Source organism: Chiloscyllium punctatum, chromosome 12, assembly GCF_047496795.1.
Source record: "Chiloscyllium punctatum isolate Juve2018m chromosome 12, sChiPun1.3, whole genome shotgun sequence".
Lineage (NCBI taxonomy): Eukaryota > Metazoa > Chordata > Chondrichthyes > Orectolobiformes > Hemiscylliidae > Chiloscyllium > Chiloscyllium punctatum.
In genome coordinates this window covers 27,786,557-27,811,370 of record NC_092750.1, presented here as the reverse complement: position 1 = coordinate 27,811,370, position 24,814 = coordinate 27,786,557, and the positions used below count along the sequence as shown (strand labels likewise).

Genomic DNA, 24,814 nt, shown 5'->3' with positions numbered 1-24,814 from the left:
AACTGGAGCACTCAGAGGAAACCCACGCAGGCACGGGGAGAATGTGCAAACTCCACAAAGACAGTTGCCAGAGGTTGGAATTGAACCCGTGTTCCCTGGCACTGTGAGGTAGCAGTGCTAACCACTGATCCAACGTGCTGCTGTGGTTGTCTTGACCTGACGGTCTTGACCTGGCCTGAAGGTCTCGTCCTCGTGTGGAAGTCTTCTTTGGCATCAGTTTCCGAGTATTCCAGTGGCCCAGCAGGTGGTCTCACCCAGGAGTGGGTAATCTCAGCCTGGCCTTCTTTGGTGGAGGCTTCTGGCCCAGTATACTATTGGCCCAGCATGGTCGCCTTGTCCCAGAATGGTGGTCTTGCCCTAGCTGTGTCTTCCAGGTATTCAGTCATTCTTTGATCATCTTTACCTGAGCCCTGGAGCCATTAACTGAACTGCAATGAATTGTGTCTGAATTCTACTTTTTAAAGAAGTTATATATGAATTCTATCATTAATACAGGCACCATATCAAGGCAACTTATAAATCTTTTCATAGTATTTTTGATGCAAAATACACATAATAACATACTTCTATTCTATTATTTTATATTGTAAGGTTGGTAGAGGCAGAAACCTTCACAGACAGTGAGCTGCACTGAGTGTCAATTGACCTGGCAGAAGCATGCAAAATTCAGGTGTTTCCCAAACCCAAAGCATGAAATGCTAATGTGGGGAGAGATATGGCCTCACAGCATGGAAACAGGCCCTTCGGCCCAACTTGTTCATGCTGACCAGGTTTCTCAAACTGAACTAGTCCTTTGCTTGGTCCTCTAAATCTTTCCTATCCATGAACCTGCCAAGTGTCTTTTAAATTTTGTAATTTTGCTGCCAACTCATTTCATATATGCATCACTCTGTGTGAAAACGTTGCCCCTCTTATACCTGATGTAGTGGATTTGCAATGCCACATGAAGGGCAGAGGAGGACATTGGTCCATATGATATGTAGGGACATCATGGTGAAGGTAGAATTGGATGAAAGCTAGAGAAGCAAATGTCCAGCTCCTGTCAGCAGGTAACTGCTCTTACTTTCAGGAAGCAGAAAATGAAATGTTTTCTTTAATCTTGGCTGGTTGTCGATGGAATTCTTAGTATTTAGATTCATTGCTGATAAAAAAAATCAATACATTTGAGCTACAGAATCAATGAATCCCTACACTGCAGATAGAGGCCATTCAGCTCCTCAAGTTTGCACTGACCACTAAACAGCGTCCCATTCACCCCCCCCACCCGATTCACTGTAACGCTGCACTTACCATGATTAATCCACAAGTAGAATGTCTATGATGCACTTTGCATCCAGCCTTGTAATAGAATGAAATAAAATGTTAAAAGCAGTGAAGGATTGAATATTGTGATGCCACTTGTATCTGGAATGTTAACCTAGATACTGGAATACATTCACATAAGAATTTCCGAATTCTGAGCAGCACCTCCTGCAGTGTAAAATTTTCCAGTCCTCAGCCAATCTATAAATATGAACTCTAAGAATAATATTCAATAAGCTGTTCTGAATTAAGACTACCATAACTTAAACATTGTTAAAATAGAGGGGGAGCTCTCACACTATCAATCCAGATCTGATTCCAGGCACCAGAGATGAAAAGACGTGATGCTAATTCACTTTATAACACAATTCCTAACAGTACGAACATAATTCAAGTAACAGTTCACACAGAAGAATAATTCTTAGAAAATTAGGAATTCTGTATTGGATCTGGAAATATCATTTCACTGAATCTCATGTACACATTCATAGTAAAGAAAGTCTTCAATTTTCAACTATTGTTTTTATTTAAAATAGTTTAAAATACAGAACTTTAATTGAAAACTATTAAAATTACAAGTTTACATGACTAAAATATTCTGAGTAATAACAGCTACGTAGGACAAGTGATTCAAATTTTATGATTTGCTTTTTCATCCAATACTTCCTTCAATACTTCCTCTTTTGAATTACATGGAATAAATTGCTTTTGTTTACTAAATAAATAAATTGCTGTGAATTCGAGAACAAAATGAAAAACACTCATACCAGTAATTTCAGTAAAAAGCACATTCAATGTTCTGTGATGCAAAGCCCTTGAATGCGATGAAGATTTCTTTAATTCAGTTTATCAATAATTGTAGCCTAAATCAAACATTACACGACACTGGGTTATAGTCCAACAGGTTTATTTAAAACCACAAGCTTTTGAAGCCCCCACACCTTCTGAGCTGCCCGAGGAAAGAGCAGGGCGCTCTCGAAAATTTGCGCTGTCAAATAAAGCAGTTGGATTATAACTCAGTGTCGCGTGATTTTTGCATTTGTCCACCCCAGTCAAACACTGGCACCTCTACATAATAGTTGTAGCAGCAGCCTCTGCTGGTTGCAAATTAGTGCTGCATGATTTTCCTCTTTCTCAGTTATCTACTATTGGTTATGGTTAAAAAAAATACTCCTGATAACAGCATACAAGTATTCACTCAACATTGTTCTAGAACATTTTAAAATTACAGCAAATATTTTTTAGTACATGATAAGATGCATGTTTTCGAACCAAAGCTTGATAATAAAATAAAAGAATCCCTGAATGCCAGTTATAGCCAGAGTGTAAAATATCTGACACTTCATTTTAAAATCCACAATTTCATTGCATATCATCACTTAGATACAATTTCAAAATGACTTTGTTAGAATCTTAATTGTGTTTGAAAGAAATAAAAAATAAATTGAACATTTAGTTATGTTTCCATTGACTAACTGTCATCTTAAACGCGGCTCAGGTTAAATGCAGACAAGTCTTAAGTGATCCCTTGAATAGACAAATTCAACACACAAAATGAAATGGTTTGCACAGTTATTAAATAATAATGTTGCACAATAGGTAAACCTATTAATTCTGACAAACTTGTTTTTAAAAATAGCATAGTTTTACCTCAAAAGGTGCAATTGGAGTTATCCAGCTCAATAATTTGTATTACAGGAATGTGTTCTTTGAATTACTGTATCAAAAATTTAAGCAGGGCACTACAAAATATTCTGATTATAGGCAACTAAAAGTACATCACATATTTAATATGTTCATTCTCACTTTTAGGACTGTAATGCCCCAGGATGTGATTAGGCTGAATTCCTCAGCTTTGTTGAACATCCAAAAATAAACACAAAAGCAATCTTTTTCTGGTTTAGCTTTTACAGATTTCAATTTACAGTAATTCATGAAAATTTTTCAAACATACTGAACAATAATAGCTTTCACTGCATGATATAACTCGTTAGAAAAAAACAGCAACTCAGAACATTATCCATAATTTAAAAATGAAACCTAAGCAAATTGTTGATCATTTGGCAGAAAGTATGAAGAGAATCTGGCACAATGTAATCACTGGGGATCTAGACCACACTAAGAATATGCTGATTCAACAGATTCATTAACACCAACAGCAGGATGAAGTCCCATGTCATTTTGCCAAGTTTCCATATAATAAAGAGATCCAGTAATGCTATTGCTCCTCCTTCTCTCACAAGCCAGTGGAGACACTGATATTCACAAAGGGCTGCATTTTACTGGCTGTTCTATATATCATAAATAAATCTGGCAAATAATTTTGCCAGATGATTTGCACAATCATTTCTGTTGGCTCATGCAGACAACATTCTTAAACAGAGGGGCTGTCTAATATTCCCATAAACGCACCCCAGTTTGAGAAGAAATTCATACATTCTTAACCCATTTCTTATCAAATCTATGTAATGATGAAATCTTTCTTCAAATAAAATACTTGCATTTAATGCATTCCTCTTAGAAAAATAACAAAAATACTCCACATTAGATGAATAAGATTGTAGAATTACTGTTACGTGACTAAACACAGAACCATATTGCACTTACCAAGGTCCAAGAATGATGAAATGACAAGTTATGGTAGTAATGTTTGGACTATCCTGTATTAATATCTAGGAATCTTTTAGATTATCATTTATTTAATATCTAAAGCACTTTGAGGTAACAAGTTAGAAGTTAATGCACTTTTTAACAAATTTATTTTAAATAAAGGTCATCCCACCAATATATCCTTTTAAAAAATGGCCAAAATAATTGACATTTTCTTAAGCACATTGCTGACTGAATATTGGTCTTCCAGAATGAAGGATTGGAAGTTATTTCTTGAATAGATAGATCCTTAATCAGCTGAGTCAGCAGTTTTGTTCATATCAATTCTCTTACATTAGTTATTGTGTTCTTTATGATTTCATTAGCATTTATGATTCAAATCAACGATATATATAAAATGATTGAAACAGATTGAATATAATCTGCACACATTCTGCACAAACTTATCATGCAATTAGTTTTCTCTCAGTAGTGCAACTGCTGCAGCCCACTAAGTAGAAGGAATGTGAAAGTAGAAATTTTCCATTACAAATGTGTAAATAAGAATTAATAATAGCGCAGTAATATAAAGACAACATGCAATGTTTTAAAATAGGGGCTGGATTACACTTGGCCCAATTGCCCTCTGAGCTGTTTCACTGGAAAACTGGCTTCAACAACCTGTAAAATGTGCATGAGGAACTAATGTATTAAAGGATATAAAAGTCAATAATAGAGGCTTGTTTTGTTTTGAAAATGAGAATCCTTTTCTTAAAAATATTTTTATCACCTGGTTTTTACATTCTTTTCGGTTTGATTATTTATCAAATAGTATTCTAAGCTGTTATATTTTCTGCCAGACTAATCCAGTTTAGTGACATGACAATTGTGGAACTGAAACATAGGTAACCCATACATCGAGTAGAACACATGAATATTCACAAACATTCAATACACAAATTCAAAATATGATGGTGATTTTAGGAAATTCACATCAATGGGGAGAAAAATCTTGTTATTAAAAGTTTCCCTTTAATTCTCACTTGATAACAAAGTTAAAATGAACAAAGGTATTTCAGATATTTTAGGATTTAAAGTTTTATTATGACATCTGTACTTTTAAAAAATTAAAGTAATGGACGGTTATATAACTTGCATTAGATCAATATCAATGTAAATAATTATAGTTCAAATAATTATGATAGCATTTGGAAAATGTCTAACATGTTCTCAAATTGTATTTTTAATTATTTCAATGTGCAGTAGCCTTTTTGGATTCTTTCACTTAAGGTTTTGAATCATTGAGGTCAATATTTTGCATATAAACAGATTTTACATTTTTCTGTTCATTTGGAGAATCCAGTGTAATTCTGTTTTGCAGTTGGTACATTATACAATAGTACACAATTAATTTTCACATTGTTAACTGAGAACTTAGAACATTCATTTAGAATACTTCTCCCTTTTTATGAGTGATAGCTCGATCCAATTGCAAAGTATCTTGGTGGGAACAGCTTAAAAAATAATCTTTAAACATATGCTTAAAAATACAGAACATATGGTACTGAATAACAAAAAGTGAAATCTGGATGCCCATTTTGAACAACACTAAATAGGATGAGAAGACTTTTTCTAAAACAGACAGAAATTTAACATAAATAATTTGCCAATTGAACTGTTTGCATAATAACTGCCACCAGCACTCACGTGAACAGTGTCAGTGAAGTTTCAATTATTATGATAATAATGGCCAGTACATATGATCCTGAAAGATTACGAAGTTAAGTTTGTCAGAAAAGTGACAATTTAAACTGTGAACACTAGACTTTTAGACTTTATTCTCAACTGTTTGATAGACATTTCTCAAAATCATTCATAGACTAAACAATTTTCAAGGCACTTAAACAATTCTACGCATTATTCAGTCACATCCCCAATAGACAACATCAACAGCAAGAAAACCTTCAACATTTATGCCTGTTTTTCTTGTGTACAATGGAGTTGTGTGCAAATCTGCAAACTATTGCTTGAGTACCCAATAAAGCCACCATTCCTAAGTGTTCGTTGTTACACTGGACAATGAAACAGTGCAATTTGAGAAAGGAACCTTTCTTTGAATGTGGTTCAAGGCAACACTTTTTAATACAAGTCCTTGTATATTTCTTGCAGGAGTGGATGAAGACTCGTTTCTGTCTCTGTTTTCCTGATGGTGTGCAGAAGCTGAACGTGCTCAGTGACGATTTGTCTTAAATCAGTCATTTTTTGAAGTAGTTTTGCAAACAATTGTGGTGAATCTGGATGGCTTATCTTAAGCTGAAGGGCAAGCGCTTGAAGGATGCTATCTTGCAGTTCCTCAATTGGTTTAACATTTATCAATCCAGGACGATCTAGAATAAAATGACAAACTGTTTCATTTTCTGATCAAAAAATGTTAGATTTGAATCATACTTCTAAAGCAATAATTTCAGGATGTCTCTTGGTTGTGTTTTGTAACAAATTTAGAAATTTAGCCATATTTGAAGGCATTAGAAAAGATGACCACACAAGTATGTTTGAAGTCCTAACAGGAGGAAGAGGTACAGAGCCAGATAGATTTGGGAAGAATTGCCTGGGTTTAGTGTTAAAGCTGCTAATGAAATACAATGAATTTCACAATCAGAACCTCAAAAAAAAACCCAGCAGTTCACCAAACTATTCAATATTAATTGTCCTCTTTTTAAAAAAAAAATATAGTTTCATTTTCCTTTGATAACTTTAAAAAAGTGATGTGCTGACCAGTGCTCAGATTTGGTGAAATTATGAATGGGAATGAAGAAACTGACTACTAAAAGTTGATTACATTGGTTTCATAATGTATATTCATTTATACCTATCTACACAATTAAATTTGACAACTCTTCCAAGCAATTTTCTTTAATATCATAAAGCAATTAGTTTTTAAAATGGTATTATCATCAACTGAAATGGACAGAGGAAAACATGAATCAATTTTTCTAAAAGGCTCTAGTGGTGAAACATCTGTTTTAAAACTGAAACCCATGCATGCTTTGTATGATGCTGATCAGCCAAAATTGTGTAGAATACAAAAGCTGGACATGCTACATTTAAAGAAAATTGCAAAAGCAATTATGAAGAATACAATCAGTTACACTACACAAATTCCATTTTCCCCTGTCATCTACAACTAATCTTCTGAAAACAAAAACAGGGAATGTATGAGGTCTCATGCAAGTCTTCAGTGGGTGAACTGAGTGGAGGCTTTTGTGATGGGCTGCTTCCCAGAACAATAAATCAGAGAATCTCAGCCAAGGTGTTGGACCTCTACCCCTGATTTCCACTTGCAATAAATAACCAAAAAAAATTCCCATAAAGAAAAATGGGTGAGCAAGTACCTAGTAACCAGTTCATAATTAATATTAGTAACCAGTTCGTCTGAGGATATATTTGCCTTCTTCAACAGGGAGTTTGTTTGTGATGTTGGGGACAATTGAATAGAAATATAATGGGAGAAATAGCCTTTTTCAAGAAGAAAAAAAGTAAGACTTCCTTCCACATAAAAATGACAGTCAATAACCTGCTGCTTAAATAGGAACAGGAGTAGATATTTCATTCTTTAAACCTGTTTTACCAATTAGATCATGGTTGATTTATATTATGATCTATTTACCCACTTTAGCTCTAAATAGTGGGAAGACGATGGCCTACTGATATTATTGCTGGACTGTTAATCTAGAGTTCTTAATGTTCTAGGGACCCGTGTTCAAATCCCACCATTGCAGGATTTGAATTCAATTTTAAAAAACGGGAATTAAAAGTGTAAAGATGACCCCAAATCCATTGCCAATTGTTGAAGAACCCATCCATTTCACTCATGTCCTTTTGGAAACAAAACTGCCATCTTTAACTGGTCTGGCCTGCATGTGACTACAGACCCACAGCAAAGTGGCTGATTCTTAACTACCTTTTGGAATTTAAAAAAAACTAGCAATAAATACTGACCAGCCAGCGATGCCCATGTCCCACGAATCAACAAAACAATGTTGACCTAAACATTGGTTCTCTCATTTTTGGGGTCTGTGATATTAAATACCATGAAACAGAACTATCACTCATTTTTAAAAGAATTCATTCAGGGGATATGGGTGCCACTGGACCAGTATTTATTACCATTCCTAACTGCTCTCTTCCAAAATTGCCCAGAGGGCAGTTTATAGTCAACCACATTTATGTACAAAGTTAAAAATCACACACCAGGTTATAGTCCAACAGGTTGAATTGGAAGCACTAGCTTTTGCAGCACTGCTCCAAGGAAGCTAGTGCTTCCAATTAAACCTGTTGGACTATAACCTGGTATTGTGTGATTTTTAACTTTGTACATCCCAGTCCAACACTGGCATCTCCGAATCATGACATTTATGTTGGAGTCATCTGTAGGCCAGAGTAGGTGAAGATGGCAGTTTCTTTCCCTAAACAGCATAAGTGAACTAGATGCAATGGTTTCATGATCATCATTAGACTCTACTCCAGATTATTATTGAATTCAAATTCCATCATCTGCCATGATGGGATTTGAACCCAGGTCCCTAGAACATTACCTGGGTCTCTGGATTAATAGTCTAGTGATAATACCATTAGGCCATCACTTACCACTTGAGAAGGTGGTGGTGAGTTGCATTCTTGAACAGCTGCATTTCATGAACTGTAGATAGATTCACAATGCCATCAGGGAAGGAATTTCATGATTTTGATCCAGTGACAGTGAAGGGATGGTGATATATTTCCAAGTCAGGATGTCTTGGAGGGGAACTTGCAGGTGGGTAGTGTTCCCAGGTATCTGCTGCCTTTGTCATTCTAGATGGAAGTGGTCATGGATTTGGAAGGTGGTAAGGATCTTTGGCAAATTTTGTGGCACTAAATTGAGCAAAATCCTGTGGATGCTGGAAATCTGAAATAAAACCGAGAATGCAGAAAATACTCAGGAGGCCTGGCAACCCGACCAGCTGTGTATTTCTGACCTTGCCGTTTTTATTTCAAATTATGGTAATTTGCAACGCAGCTCAAAATTGACAGATAAAAGCCATTCAAATGAACTAGCCTTGCTTGCATTACATGCAATTAGCAGACCTTTTCACTTTCTGGATAAATTAAACCCCTTTGAATTACATGATTCTCCAATTAAAAATGTCCAAATTGCATTGTCATTTATGTATTTGCTAATCATTTTGCTTGTAATAGACAAGAAATGAAAAGGATAAGTTAAGTGTGCGCCTTCCTTTTTTGGGACACATTCACTCTGCCTGCACTAGGTTTAACTGTGAAGCTTGTGATCAGGATACCTAACATAGCTATTATCGCTGCTGCATTACATTGTGATCAACACAAAGTCACTTAAAAAAAGAAATATCTGTGATTTTATCTGAATTGCGTGCCCTAAATCCAATGCATATTATCTGTTCCAAGAATGTTTAAGCACAAAGATTTATTTCTCTGATTCAATATGAAAAGCCAACCTTCAGGCAAGACTATTAAAATTGCTTGCTTTTGCAGGGTGTTTGTCAAAGAGCTGGGCAATCAAAGTAAGTAAATAAATTCTGATAGGGATGAATGTTTATGCCAAGCATTTTTCATGAACATTGCACCATATGTTTGCATTACAGTTCTAAGCAGCACTTCTATACTCAACAGCAGTTACTCAGATTTCGCTGCTCGTTGGATGCTGCCTGAACTGCTGTGCTCTTCCAGCACCACTAATCCAGTATTTGGTTTTCAGCATCTGCAGTCATTGTTTTTACCCAGCAGTTACTCAAACTTGAGTTGGAAAAGTGATCTTCTCGTGTGGAGCAGAGATGGCATTGTGCTTGTTTAGCCTTTAGTATTAACTTCAGTAATCGCCATAAAACCATCAAGAACATGATTCTCAACTATACTAATTCAGCTTTAGGCAAGCTAGTTTCAAGGCAAACCAGCTCCTAACTATTCAGCTGAAAAGTAATTCAAAAAATGACACAGGTTAACTATTATTTTTAACTTTCAATTAAACTTAACACATTGTCAACATGGAGGCATTGTTAGTTTAATGTCGGTTACAAAAGTTGTCATACAATTAGTGGCTCAAAATCACTTCAAACATTTTATATTAAATATTTTTATTTATATAGTGCCCATCTCATCCTCAGGTATCCCAATACACTTTAAAGCTAAGGAAGTGCTTTTGAAGTGCTCTCGTCGTTACAGTGTAGGAAATGCAGCTATTTTCATGGACCAAGTTACCACAAACAGTAGTGAGATAAGGGCAATATTATAAATGGACAATTTGTTTTTTTAGGAGCAGGTTGAGGGATAAACATTGTCCATTAGTCCCTCATTGTTGTTTAGCTGAACCGTACTTTAACCTGCAAATACTAAGAAATCTACTGGATACTGTGAAGTTTCATTAAGTTTTTCTGATTGAACACTAACTTTGGTGGAAAGCAGTTTTAGATATACATCCATACTTTTTTGATGAAGTTATAACAGCTAACTGGAAAACTCATGAAGAAACTCTCAGAAAGATATATTGTAACAAAAACACTTTGTAGCCTTATTGTTTTTGCAAAGACGTGTAATCTATATGTTTTCTTAACAGGTTTGGACAATTGCGTAACTTTCTGATTGTCAATTTTAAAAATAAAGGGAGGATAACATCGATGTAACTGTATCCATCCCACACTGTGGTCATGTTGGGTTACTTATGTACTTTATTTCTCAAGAAATAGGCATTGAATAGACTCCTGCATCTTGATGAAGCAGCAAATTCCCACCATAATCTAGGGAAGTGAGATAAGGGTCATGTGTGATGTTTCCCTGTTCAGAGTGATTTAAATATAGATAAATTTTCATGATAATTGGAATTCAAAAAACAGATTCCTATCAATCGGAGGGATTATCAATAACGAAACATGGCTGCCGTACATGCGAGGTGATCTGGCAGTGACAGGACAGGCTGTAGGAAGTATCCTCACACTTGCCAACACTGTCACCCATCCAATGAGAGATGGCATCATTATTAGCTTATACCAAGAAGGGTTGGGGAGGTAAGGCAGAAGCTGGGGCCACAGGAGGAGCAGGGACAAAGGCCTAGTGTGGCATTGTGGGGTTGGGTATGCTGCAGGAGTAGGGGCAGGCAATAGGGATGGATGGGAGGCTTATCGAATTTAATCATATTGCTAAGCGGAGGTAAAGAAACTAACAAGAATTCACCTCGCAGCTGAGGGAGGGGAGACCGCCTGCAAGAGGAGGAGGGTCAGGCAGGAAACAACTCTTTCTTGTCCAGAACTAATGAGAAGACTGGGCATAGGAGGAAGACTGGAAGGCCACAGAAGCTGTATGAGAGAGATGGAGGCTGCTGAGCTAATGAGGTCATTTTATTCTGTATTGCGGGTCACTTTATTTTAGTCCAGGTAGTGCCATCTTTAGACAGACAACTGCTTCCGTCACATGAACAAGGTTAGTGTTCTGTTTAGGGAAGAAAGTGAGGACTGCAGATGCTGGAGATCAGAGCTGAAAATGTTTTGCTGGAAAAGCGCAGCAGGTCAGGCAACATCCAAGGAACAGGAGAATTGACGTTTCGGGCATAAGCCCTTCGTCAGGAATCGAAGCAACACATTTTCAGCTCAGTAGTGTTCTGTTTAGAAGTAGCATTCACAGGAAATGGAACACATAATATGTTCTATCATACAAAACAGACAGCAACACTTCTTTGCTAATTTTGCTTCATTTCCTGATTATGAAGATAGACCCTTCTGAAAACATTTGTGGCCTGTCGACACTCCACTCACATTATTTTTATACAATCTTTTTATCTCCCTGCCCATTGATCACTCTGCCTATAAAATTCTGCACCTGTGCTTCTCTCTCACTTCACCTGATGAAGAGGCAACATTCTGAAAGCTTGCGATTTCAAATAAACCTGTTGGACTATAATCTGGTGTAGTCTGACTTCTGATCTTGAAAATGTTTGAGGCCTAGCTTCAAGCTCTTAGTAATTAAAAAAAAATGGACTTTATTTTTAAAGCATCAATTCACAATAGCAAATTTAATACTCAGGCTTGAGATCAGACACTGAATAGGTTGTTGCAAAAAGTTATAACATTTTTGTGAAAAGCACCTGACTCTCGGTAGCTTGTCAATCAAATTTCCTCTTGATCATTCAGGAGCCAGGATGTGAAATGTATTCAGTAGGTTCATTAAACAGGGTATTCACTATGTTTTCAGTTGGTTGGCAAAGGATCCTGAGAAGGAATCATATTTAGGCAATAGGAACAGAATGGGGCAGTGGGATTAATTAGATAGAGATTTCAATGAACCAGAACAAGCACTATGGAATAATTGCTACTTTTCTCGCCCCACCTCCACCTGGGCATGTGTGATAAGATTCAATGGGTCTGATAAAATTTACAATGCCGAGGTCCTGTTGAATTTTAAAGATGGACTTTTCTTATAATTTTAAAAATCCGGTCTTTCCATGGCTGGTCACCAGCTAATGGGAAAGTCAGTGACAAGAGGGTAGACGAAAGTGAGGACTGCAGATTAGAGTGGTGCTGAAAAATCACAGGTCAGGCAGCATCCTGACGATTCTTGATGAAGGGCTCCTGCCCGAAACATTGAGTTTCCTGCTCCTTAGATGCTGCCTGACCTGCTGTGATTTTCAGCACCACTCTAACCTTGACAAGAGGGTAGAGTCTGCAGCAAACAGCAACATGGGACAGGAGGAAAGAGATCTTGGTCACAATGTGTTTGAAGGATGAGCAAAGCAACTGTGATTGTTTTTGGCTTGCAAGGGGCATGCTGAACAGCACTTTGCTTCCATAGTTAATCCTTTCCAATCCCATTCCAATTGGTGGTTTTCTTAAGCACTGGTTGGCAAATGCTCAATACAGATCAAAATTCCAAAGGCACTGTAGGGTCCCAATTCAAATGTGTAATGGAGTCTTTACAAAATTGCCGATTATCAGTTCATAGACATGCAACTAATTTAAAGAGGACATGACAAGATATCCTACTGGAATATTTGTGCATAAAAAGAAACCATATTAGGTTTAATTAATGAGACAAACACATTAACATCGATTTCATAGAAACATGGAATTGAAATGATTATGTGACCACACAGTATTCTGAAGAACTGGCTGCTCTCAATCCATCCTCTTCGAGATAATCAGGTACATAGCTACATGGTATAACTTAAAGGCACTGCGCACTGAAATAAACAGGTTAACAAATAACCAAGAAAATGTAAAGGGATCATTGCTGAAGTCCTCAAAGTTGTAAGGGTGAAATTGCAATATTAAACCACCCCTCAGTTAAAGCAGCAGATAATAAATGTTTGATTGTTGCTTAATATTACACTATGCAATTTCATCCCCTTCAGCAAGACTCTACTTTGAAACAATTAGTTACTTTAATACATTTCAAATTATAATATCTTACAACAGAAAATTAGACGGTCAATATTCGACGTCTGCTCCATCATGTCCAAAGAATAATTGTTAGCATGAGTTAGGTCAAGGGCCTTTTGTAGAAATTATTGTTCTTTGAATATCCCTTCTAGTTGATTAAGCTGAAAGCATTTATTTAAAAGATTACGCTTGATTACTGGTCAAAAGGCTAAGGCAATAAAAAGTAAGGAGTAGCAGTGAAACTGGTCCCCAGCCAGGTCCCAATGCTTTCAGAAGAGACGAGAAAAATTGCTGAAAGAGCAGACTGCAACAACAAAATCTACATACATAAATCGTATTTTCCTACCACAAGCTAAAAGGTGCATTTCTTACCTCCACTGAGTATGACGACAGCAATAAATATTGCAATATCACAGTCGTTCAGCCCCAAACCATTGAACTTCATGGCAAATTCAAATTTGGGCTCCATGATATCACAAAAGGGTTTCCTCAGGCTCTTTAAAAACTCACGAGTCATGAAACCCTGGCCTGCGGCAATCAGAAGTCCATCCTTATTCATCAGGGAAGCCAACATACTGAATATGACTTCATGAACACCATATTTAAGAAGAGTCACTTGGTCATTTAGGTCAAGGTTTATGAACCCTGGGATAGATTTTGCAAATTCAGTGATTTCCCTTACAGCCTCCACTGAACGGAATTGACAACGTTGGAAAATTCGAATTTCTACCTCTGTGTTCTGCTCTTGCAATGGTGTTTGTTTGAATTTGATGCGCTCTTCACCTGCCTTTAAGGAATTCATGTCATAAATGACAAATGGCTATAATAAGAAAAATAAGTACATGTTACATCAGCGATATACATTTTAGTTTCATTCATACATTACTTTAGGATGAAAGCAAAAGGCTTTCACCAATGTGTTACTTCAGATTCTTATCCATTTACATTCTTCTGAAGAAAGAATTTTACAGGCTTTTCCGACACGCTGCACCTGTACTTATGCCGACCACCCTATGGTCATTTAATTGTTTGTGACAGATCTTCTACTCCTCATTTACTCAGCAGAGTTGCCTCCCTCAGCGAGTTGTTAGACACTCCAACCAGCCAGCAGCTTGGTCTGGCACTGGCAGCATCACAAAAAGCAGTAGCCACTGCTAGCACTACAGGTAGGCCCTAGCATTTAAGTCCTACAGTCAAAATGGAGGCTAGTCTAGAGGTCTGTGGGAAGGATGGGAGGGAAGTGGAGGAGAGGACCTGGGAGAGTGGGGGACGAGAGGACCTGGGAGGATTGGGGAGGAGAGGGGAGTTGGGGATTTGATAGAAAATCCAGGTTCTGGATTAGAGGTGCTGGAAAAGCACAGCAGTTCAGGCAGCATCCGAGGAGCAGTAAAATCGATGTTTCGGGCAAAAGCCCTTCATCAGGAATACAGGCAGAGTGCCTGAAGGGTGGAGAAATAAATGAGAGGAGGGTGGGGCCTCTGGTTCCCAGCATCTGCAGTCATTGTTTTTACCTAGAAAATCCAGGTGACTATGGAGCAACCACTGGGGAAGGAGAGACAGATTTTGGGTAGGGAGGCACTATGTGGGAAAGGAGCCAGTAAGAAAGACATTTTCCTTACCAACACCACCCCCTCCCCCCCAACCCCACCTGAGACACGAGCAGGGTCACCATCTCTATCCCTGAACTCCTCCTGCCACCGAAGAATTGAGGCTAAACAGTGCGGAATGAGGATGGCAGATATCAGGATGTGAGAGAATTTGCATTCTGGCATAGAAGCGCTATAACTTGCTTGGACTTCAGCTGCTAAAAATTGATGTCTCATGGAGGTTCCAATTCAACACAATAGTACAGCTGGTGGGGTCTGTCATCTACTGAGATGGAAGAATCTAACAGAGTTCACTGGTTCCTAGGAGGGTACAAAGACCAGATTGCTCACAGACCAGAGTGAGAATGTGATGTCAGTAGCTAAACTCAGCAAATCAAATGAAATATAGCTTAAAATAATAATATTCAATTTTTGTATCATCGAACACATTGGAAAATGTACACACCGATTTGTCTCCCGTTTTTCCTGCCATGATTGCTCGAGATTTAGCTTTGGTAATAGGAAAAGCCTTATTGTATGACTCAAACATGTGCTTGGCAAGAGCACGGAGATCAGCAGACTCAGGGTTCAGTTGTCCTGCATCGCTGGATATTTCAGCTAGAAGTTTCTCTTTTTCAGCTTGTGGCATTCTACCAAATCTAATTGCTATAAAATAAGCATAAAAACCAAGGACAATTTAATATATATTTGATGTGCTATTATTAAATCACAGTCATAAAAGCTAAATTGTAAGATTAAAACATGCATTATCCATACTGAAGTTAACGAAGAGCTTTAATAGAAAATATGATTATATTTAGGTCCCAGTTTTTTGTACTACAGTCAATGTTTACTCTAAGTAGTTACGAGGTTTCTTTATATGGGGAATGATGTGTATGGCTTATATTCCCATAGCCTCCCATAGCAACAAATTGGTGCCAGTTTTACATTGTGGACCAACTATTTCTTACAGTTATCTGTAGACCTAATTGGGATATTGCATTGGAATTTACTGAAAACGTGGGAACCAAAATGCCCCCTAAAGAACACCTGGAAGATGTGTGAATGGACCAAGCAATTGTGTGTTTTCGTAAGTAGTTAAACTGAAGAATCATAAACGGGAAAATTTTATTGCCTCTTTCATGGCATGTTTGGTGCTACCAAGGGCATTTAGAAGTTGGGAAATGGGATTGCAAGTGTCCTATTGCAGCCTCGGGAAGGCTCGTAATCAGACTTCTAATATTGATTGACCAATTCATGAACACATATGGGATTCATACCACCAGAGCTGGTATTAACCAAGCTGCAGGCAAGCCTATTGCCATGTAGCATGAACAAGAAAAATTGTGTGAGCTACTGGTGGTCTGGGATAGGGAGGTGGTAGTGGGCATCGTACAAACGCATTCAGCACCTGATTAATGTGTTGAGGTTGTTTGAAAACTAGCCCTCTGCCCTTCCTGCTGATTTCTCTCGGCCTGACCTGAGAAACCACCCCCTGCCCCTAAAATCACAGCATTTCTCTGGCTTGAGTAACTCTGCGATGCAGTGTCTGGCCACCTTCTTCATGGTGGCACTGGTGAGCAAAAGGATTGCCAGCATTTAATTTGCCAGCCAGCTCTCAGGGTTGGGATTTGTTCTCCAGGTTTTTTGATTCTGACGATGATCCACCAATGGTCACTAAAATGCCTGAGACCCACGTAATATCATCAGTTCTTCCAGAAGGCAAAAGGAGTCGAACATTCACCAAAGCCTCCAGCAGTAAGAACACTGAACCTAGAAGCACTGCTGCCTCACAGCTTCAGGGACCCGGGTTCGATTCCCGCTTCTGGAAACTGTGTGGAGTTTGCACATTCTCCCCGTGTCTGCGTGGGTTTCCTCCAGGTGCTCCGGTTTCCTCCCACAATCCAAAGATGTGCAGGCCAGGTGAATTGGCCATGCTAAATTGCTCATAGTGTTAGGTGCATTAGTCAGAGGGAATGGGTCTTGGTGGGTTACTCTTCAGAAGGTCAGTGTGGACTTGTTGGGCCGAAGGGCCTGTTTTCTGGGGTGGCTCAGTGGTTAGCACTGCAGCCTCACAGCACCAGGGACCCAGGTACAATTCTAGCCTCGGGTGACTGTCTATGTGGAGTTTGCACATTCGCCCTGTGTCTGCGTGGGCTTCCTCCCACAGTCCAAAGATGTGCAGGTTAGGTGGATTGGCCATGTTAAATTGCCCATAGTGTTAGGTGCATTAGTCAGAGGAGAATGGGTCTTGGTGGGTTACTCTTCGGAGGCTTGGTGTGGACTTGTTGGGCCAAAGGGCCTGTTTCCACACTGTAGGGAATCTAATCTAATCTGGTCATCTGGTATAGGAAGAATATTATTAAATTGGAGAGGGATCAGAAAAGATTGACCAGAATGTTGCTGTGAATGGAAGATTTCAGTTACAGGGAGAGTCTGGTTCGGCTGGGGCATTTTTCACTCGAGGGTTGAAGGTTGAGGGGTGACCGTAGAGAGGTTTTTAAAATCAGGAGAGGTATACCTAAAGTGAATAGCGGGTGTGTTGTCCCCCTATGGTGGGGGATTTTAATACAAGGGGGCATATTTTTAAGTTGAGAGAAGATGATTTTAAAAATACATGAGAGGCAACCTTTTTCTGGTGTGTGGAATAAACTTTCAAAGGAAGTTTTATACATGGATATAACATTTAGATAAGTTCATGAATAGGAAAGGTGGAGGAATATGTGGCAAACACAGGCAAGTGGGACTCGTTTGGTTTGGGAGCATGGTCAAAGTGGCCTACTTGGACCAAAGGGTCTTCTTCTGAGCTGTATGACTCTGAAAGATTTACCATGCTGTTAATCAGGTATTTATATTGGAATGGACACATTATAATAGCCTCAAGAGGAGATCTGTCATGTGACAGAATCAGAAAAGCAATAGCTTGGCTCTTCAGTCAGATTAAAGAATTCTCACTCAGATGCACAGGAGTTAATTTTGCTTATGTAAGTGAATGGATTTTTAAGTGAATTAAAACAAGATAACAAAGCAGGAAGTATAAAAGTATGTTTAATTTCTTATAAACTAAGACAAAGCAAAATATAGCATGGTGAATGGACACAATTAACAAAGAATTAAAAGTATCGAAAACTTTTGAAGGAATCCTTCCTTATTAACATTCAATCTTCATTATCAATGAGTTGTTTGGCAGCAATTCCTATGAAACCTGAACATACCAGTCCTAAATTTTTATGTTGTTAGGTTTATTTCAGAATAGTGGAGAGTACTGATATTCCCTATGTAAAATCTGGGTGAATGTTTCCAAAGCATAAAAACATGTTTCTGTTATTGCACTGTGGGAGAGCAGCTCATTTAAACTTTGTTTGTAACTCTATCTATAATAACTTCCCCAATTTTACTTTTGTCAGTTGACAAACTCTCTCTCTACCCTATTTAGTCTCCTTAACATTCAGAAATAAAAAGATCTTTGATCCATGAATGGAGTTTAACTCCAAAGGTTTATTCATCTCATTTTCAGCATCCATTTTAGCTTTAACTCCTCCAAGAGCCACGTTTCAAACCAAAACCCTAGCAGTACATGGACTGACTTGTTTTCAGAAATATTCATTCATTTCGATCATTCAAAAGTAAATTGGATAGATGCTTGAAAGACAGGGGTCAAGGTTTATGAGAAACAGACAGAAAAGCAAGAGTTGAGACCACAACCAGATCAGCCATGATCTTATTGAATGGCAGAGGGACTTAATGGGCTGAATGGCTGACACCTGCTCCTAAGGCTTATGTTTATTTGTTCGGCGGAGACCTGTTCCTCCCACTTCATCCTCCATTTCCAATTCATGGTCCTAATCCAGTTATTTACCCAGCACATTCTGAGGTGTTTGTCAACACAGGAGCTAGCACGTTTAGGAGAGAGGTTACTGGCATGCAATTTGTGGAGTTATTAATGATAAACTATCAGCATTCACTGGCATCATCCCACCTCCTGAATTTTCATTTTGTTTTATTCTCTCCAGGCACGTGGGTGTCGCTGGCTGGCCAGCGTTTATTGTCTGTTAGCCTCAAGAAAGTGGTGGTGAGATGCCTTCTTGAACTGCTGAAGTCTGTGTGCAGTAGGTAGTTCTACAATGCTGTTAGCAAGGGAATTCCGGGATTTTGACGCGGTGACAGTGAAGGAATGGCCATACGTTTCCAAGTCAGGATGCTGAGTGGCCTCAAGGTGGTGGTTTTCCATGTATCTGCTGGCCATTTAGGTAGAAGTACTCAAAAGGTGCTATCACAGGTTGTTTTTTAGTGAATTCCTGCAGTGCATCTTATAGATAGTACACATTCCTGCTGCTGAGCATCAGTGGTGGAGGGAATGGATGTTTATGGTGCCAATTAAATGGGCAGCTTTGTCCTGAATGTTGTTGGAACTGCACACATCCAGGAAGGTTGGGAATATTCCTAACTTCTGCCATTGTAGACGATGGACAGGCTTTGGGAATTAGAGTCAGCAGCATGAGGGGGAGGCACAACCAAAACAACAGAAATCATTTCAAATAACTAAGAAGATGGAGAACCACCCAAAACCAATAAACGCACAGTCACTGGTTTCAGCAATCCAGTTAATAGATGTTATAAGGAAGGAAGTACAAAGCTGGGATCTCAGCAGCAGAAGAACTCACCTCCTGTCCATCCCCATTTAGCACAAGCACAAGATTAATGCAGAAGTTCCACATTTGATATTTGCCATCCCCACCCCACTAAAGTTAAAGAAGCAGCAGTCAGTTAATCTGGTGAGAACCTCCTTTTTTTGCTCTCAAAACGCTGGAAATCTCATACAAAAAGTTAAGGTTTGTTTAACAAGATAAATAACCTGCATATTAACTAGTCATATTAGCAATATGACTATTCATTTAACCACAAAGATCCACAGCTGATTGACAGGTGTATTAATCAGACTTTATTCTGAAATTGTGCTGTCTAACACTAGATTCCCTGGTTAGGGGAAAATGTCCTCCCAGTATCCGTCTTGTCAAGCCCCTGAAGACATATTTGTCCTGATGAAATCTCCCTTCATGCTTCTAAATTTGAGGCCATGCCAGCTTCCTTTACACAATCGCTCCTCATACACAGATGTTGTAATCCCTTGAATTAGTAGTAAACTTTAACTGCATTTGCATGGAAGCAACATGCATGTTACCCAACTTGTGCACAGTGCAGTGTTTCCAAGCATTAGAAACAGGACAATTGCAGCAAAATGTCCTTACTCTTGTGTTTTGAGCTGTTTAATAAAGGCTAACACACCAGTTGCTTTCTCAATTGATTGCTGTTGCTCAATGTTGACTGCTGCGATTCATATGCAAGGGCACACACATGTCCTTCCGAAATCAACATTTCCCAGACGTAAACCAATTTTAACAATTGAATTGAATTTATTGTCACGTGTACCGAAGCACAGTGAAAGGCTTTGTATTGTGAGCAATACAGGCCGATCACAGTTAAATAACATAGAAAGTAAATAACATAGAAGGCAAACAGCAGCAAAAACCAAAACACAGGTACAGGTGAATGCTAAGAGTCTAAGCGTCCATTCAGTATTCTAACAACCGTAGGGTAGAAACTGTTTTGAAACTGGCTGGTGCGTGTTCAGACTTCTGTACCTTCTCCCCGATGATAGAGGTTGTAGAAAAGCATTGCCACGGTGGGATGGATCTTTGAGAATGCTGGCAGCCTTTTCTTGACAGCGGGCCTGGTAGATGGATTCTATCAATGGGAGGTTGGTCTTTGTGACTGTCCAGGCCAAGTTCACCACTCTCTGTAACCGTCTTCGATCTTGAATGGTACAGTTGCCATACTAGGTACTGACACATCCAGACAAAATGCTCTCGATTGCACACCTATAAAAGTTGGCAAAGGTATTCGTCGTCATGGTAAATTTCCTCAGCTGCCTGAGGAAGAAGAGACTTTGTTGGGCCTTTGTAACCAGTGCATCCACATGAACAGTCCAAGAAACTTTATTGTTGATGACTACTCCCAGGAGTTTGACACACTCCACTTGTTCCACCTCTGCACTGTTAATGTGTAGGGGGGCATGAGTAACATCCTGCCGAAAGTCAATAATGAGTTCCTTGGTTTTGCCAGCATTGATCACTAGGTTGTTCTCAGTGCACCATTTTCCCAGGTCTTCTACCTCCCATCTGTAGTCTGTTTGGTCGCCATTGGAGATTTGACCGACTATGGTGGTGTCATCAGCGAACCTGAAAATGGCAATAGTCTAGTATTTGTGAAAGCGGTCATGGGTATACAGTGAGTACAGTAGAGGGCTGTGTACACACCCCTACAGGGCTCCAGTGTTGAGTATTAGTGAGGATGAAATATTGTCTCCAATCTTCACTGATTGTGGCCTGTGGGTCAGGAAACTGAGGATCCAGTTGCAGAGAGTGAGGCTTAGTCTGAGATCACTAAGTTTAGTAATCAGTCTCAAGGTTTGAAGGCTGAACTGTAATCAATAAGTAGGAGCCTTACGTAGCTGTTCTTAGTGTCAAGATGTTCTAGGGAGGAGTGAAGGACAAGTGATATGGCATCTGATGTGGGGATTGTGACAGTATGGAGTGTCACAGTAGTTGCAGGGGTCTCCGGGCAGTATGTCAATATTTTCAAGGCATTTTTGGGGAATGTATCAGTATTTAGTCTGAGAGGCAAACTGGAGTGGGTCGAGAGTAGTCGCGAGGCTGGAGTTGATTAATACCATGACCAGCCTTTCAAAGCACTTCATGACCACCGAAGTTAGAGCCACTGCGTGGTATTCATTGAGACACGCTGCGTGAGCCTTCTTAGGCACAGGGATGATCTTGGCCCTTTTGAAACAGGCAGGGACAGTGGCCTGCTACACGGAGAGGTTGAAGATGTCCGAGAAGACCTCTGCCAGTTGATGCTAAGTGCACGACCTGGTACTCTGTCTGGTCCCATTGTTTTCCTTGGATTCACATGAAGGAAAACTGATCTGACCTCTGACACAGTGACTGTTGGGATAGGTTCATGAGGACTTGTCAGAATAGGTGTAACCAAAGCGAGCATAGAAGGCATTGAGACGATCTGGGAGGGATTGTATCATCGTCTGCTATCTTGCACAGTTTCCTTTTAGAACCTGTGATATCATTCAGTCCTTGCCATGGTTGCCGGGTATCTGTCTGGGTCTCTAGTTTGGATTGATATTGGTCCTTGGCTCTCTTAATGGCGCTGTGAAGGTCATACTTGGATTCCTCATATTTGAGTGGGTCTCCTGATCTGAAGGCCTCATGCCTGGCTTTTAGCAAGTTCTCTCCAGGGTTTCCTTTGGGGAGCACCTGGATTGACTTCCTCGGTATACAGTCCTCCACACACTTGCTGATAAAGTCTGTGACAGTGGTGGCGTACTTATCCAAGGTACCTGCAGACTGTTTGAACATGGCCCAATCAGCTGATTCTAGACAGCACCGGAGTTGATCCTCTGCCTCCTCTGACCAGCACTGGACCTGTATCTGAGAAGGGGTGTCCTGCTTGAGCTTTTGCCAGTCAGCCGTGAGAAGAAACATGGTCAGGGCTCCTGAAATGAGGGTGGGTGATGGAGCGGTAGGCATCTTTCACAGTGGTGTAGCAGTGGTCTAAAATGTTCACGCCCCTGGTGGGGCAGGTAATGTTCTGATGGTACTTGGGCAACACCTTCCTTAGATTGGCTTGATTGAAGTCACCAGTTACAATAAACAGGGCATCGGGGTGTTCCGTCTCCAGGGTGTTAGTGGTGGAGTACAGCACATCCAGAACTTCCTCAACCTTTGCTTGTGGTGGTACGTACACAGCAGTTAGTATAGCAGCAGTAAATTCCCATGGTTGATAGAAGGAACGGCATTTGATGGTGAGGAATTGAAGGTTTAGGGAGCAATAGCTGCCCAGGGTTGCAATATCCGTTCACCTCAAGTTGTTGATTAAAAAGCAAACCCTTTCACCCTCGGTCTTACACAAGGACACTGTATGGTTCATACGATGGATAGAAGAACCATCAGCCTGAAGTGCGCAGTCGGGAATGGATGGCTTGAGCCTGGTTTCTTTGAAGCAGAGTGCGCAGCAGTTCCACAGTTCACGCTGGAAGCTGAGCCGTGATCAGAGTTCATCCAACTTGTTCTCCAGAGAGTGTATCATTGTTCTACTTTTAGTACCAAATTGTCTAACTTCTTCCTTCTTCGCATTGGATTTCATCAGGTACTCAAGCTTTGTGTCCCCTGCAACCTCTTTGCACCATCTCACAGCTAACTTTGAAGCTGCAGCAAGCTCAGATACTCAGTCTTGTCATTGACATATGCAAATAAATAGCTGATACCCAAGCACTAGTTATTGCAGAACTCTTCTAGTAACAACATGCCAACTCAAAAATGACCTGTTTCTTTCCCCTATTTTCCCTTACTCACTCAATCCACCCTGTTGTATTATCTATAATCACACATGTTCAAATTTTGTGTAATAAAATTTTGTCAGGAGTCTTATTAAATGCTTTTATTGGGAAAGTCCAAATGTGCTAACATTTATGCTTACAAATATGTTTGTTCCCCTTATGTACTTGGCTTGCTATAATCTCAAACACTGACAAGTTTATCAAAAATAACTTGTTTTTCATAAATCTGTGTTGACTATGATCAATCATATAATTTTCTAAGTGTACTGTTTATAGCAGTGAATTACTTAAGGAGTCCTCTACTCATTTTCAACACTTTTTGCCATTGTGGTTTCCTCTTCAGCCACTTACAGAAATCTCCCATTTTTAATTTCAAGTTGTTTAAAGTCATCATTGCCTTTCTCTCTTTTTGTCTTCATTCTTAAAATTTTATTTCATTTAACTTCTTCAGTATGCTTTCATGCTTCAGATAGATCCAATATAAACTTGTTCTCTTTTCTTGATGATGTTCACTGACAATCTTTCTTCCTTCACCATGCTAAGAATTTCTTCTCTTCAAGCAACTTGCTTCATCCTTCTCCAGAACCAGATCTCACAATTTTCTAGTCTATGGATGTCTAATTTTCTTGACATCAACCTTTCAATCCTGTATAATAAAACACTCCAATCATAGTCTTTATAATTCTTCAATGAAGATCTTTACTCATTCCTACACTGAACAATTTTCAAGTAAATGCAATTTTTGCCATTGCTAATGTGGCTCTGATTTCCATTTTTATTCCTACAAATATCAGGCTAACTAAACTATACTTACTGATTTCCAACAGTTGCAGTCCTTTTGGTTTTCTGTACTCAGCAGTATTCACTCTCTGCCCTTTCTTGAACAGTGGGGTTACCTTTGCAATTCCATGCCCCTCATGATTTTATATACCACTATAAGATCACCCCCCAACCTTCTGTGCTCCAGTGGAAAAAAAATCACAGCCTACTTTTATAACACAAACATTCTATTCCCGGCAACATCCTGGTAAATCATTTCTGAACCCTCTCCAATTTAATAATATCCTTTCAATTACAGGGTGACCTGAATGGCACAGAGCACTCCAGAAGAGATCACATCAATGTCCTGTATAACCTGAACATGATATCCCAACTCCTATACACAAATGTCTGACCAATGAAGGCAAATGTACCAAATGCCTTCTTCACCACCTTGTCTATCTGTGATGCCTATTTCAAAGAATTATGTACCTGAACCCCGAGGTGCCTCTGTTCTCCACCATTACCCAGGATCCTGCCAATAGTTGTATAAGTTCTTTTCTTGTTTGTTTTACCAAATTGCAGTAACTCGCATTTTTCCAAGTTCACGTCCATCTACCACTCACCAGCCCATTGACCAAAATCTCCTTGTAATTTTCAATAACCTTCTTCACTGTCCACTATACCACCAAATTTTGTGTCATCTGCTAACTTACTAACCATGCCTCCTA

General features: G+C 39.2%; 1 protein-coding gene across 4 annotated transcripts in view; it reads right to left on the bottom strand.

Moving 5' to 3' along the window:
- Positions 1 to 5,034: 5,034 nt before the first annotated feature.
- pparg (peroxisome proliferator-activated receptor gamma) overlaps positions 5,035 to 24,814 on the bottom strand; it is a 150,828-nt gene continuing 131,048 nt past the window's right edge. For all 4 annotated transcript variants that reach the window (XM_072582181.1, XM_072582180.1, XM_072582182.1 and 1 more), the window contains 3 exons: positions 15,381 to 15,580; positions 13,701 to 14,148; positions 5,035 to 6,278 (listed from right to left, as the gene is read on the bottom strand). In XM_072582181.1, coding sequence (XP_072438282.1) covers positions 6,031 to 6,278; positions 13,701 to 14,148; positions 15,381 to 15,580 — 896 coding nt within the window. In that variant the 3' untranslated portion in view covers positions 5,035 to 6,030. The remainder of the gene's footprint in view (positions 6,279 to 13,700; positions 14,149 to 15,380; positions 15,581 to 24,814) is intronic.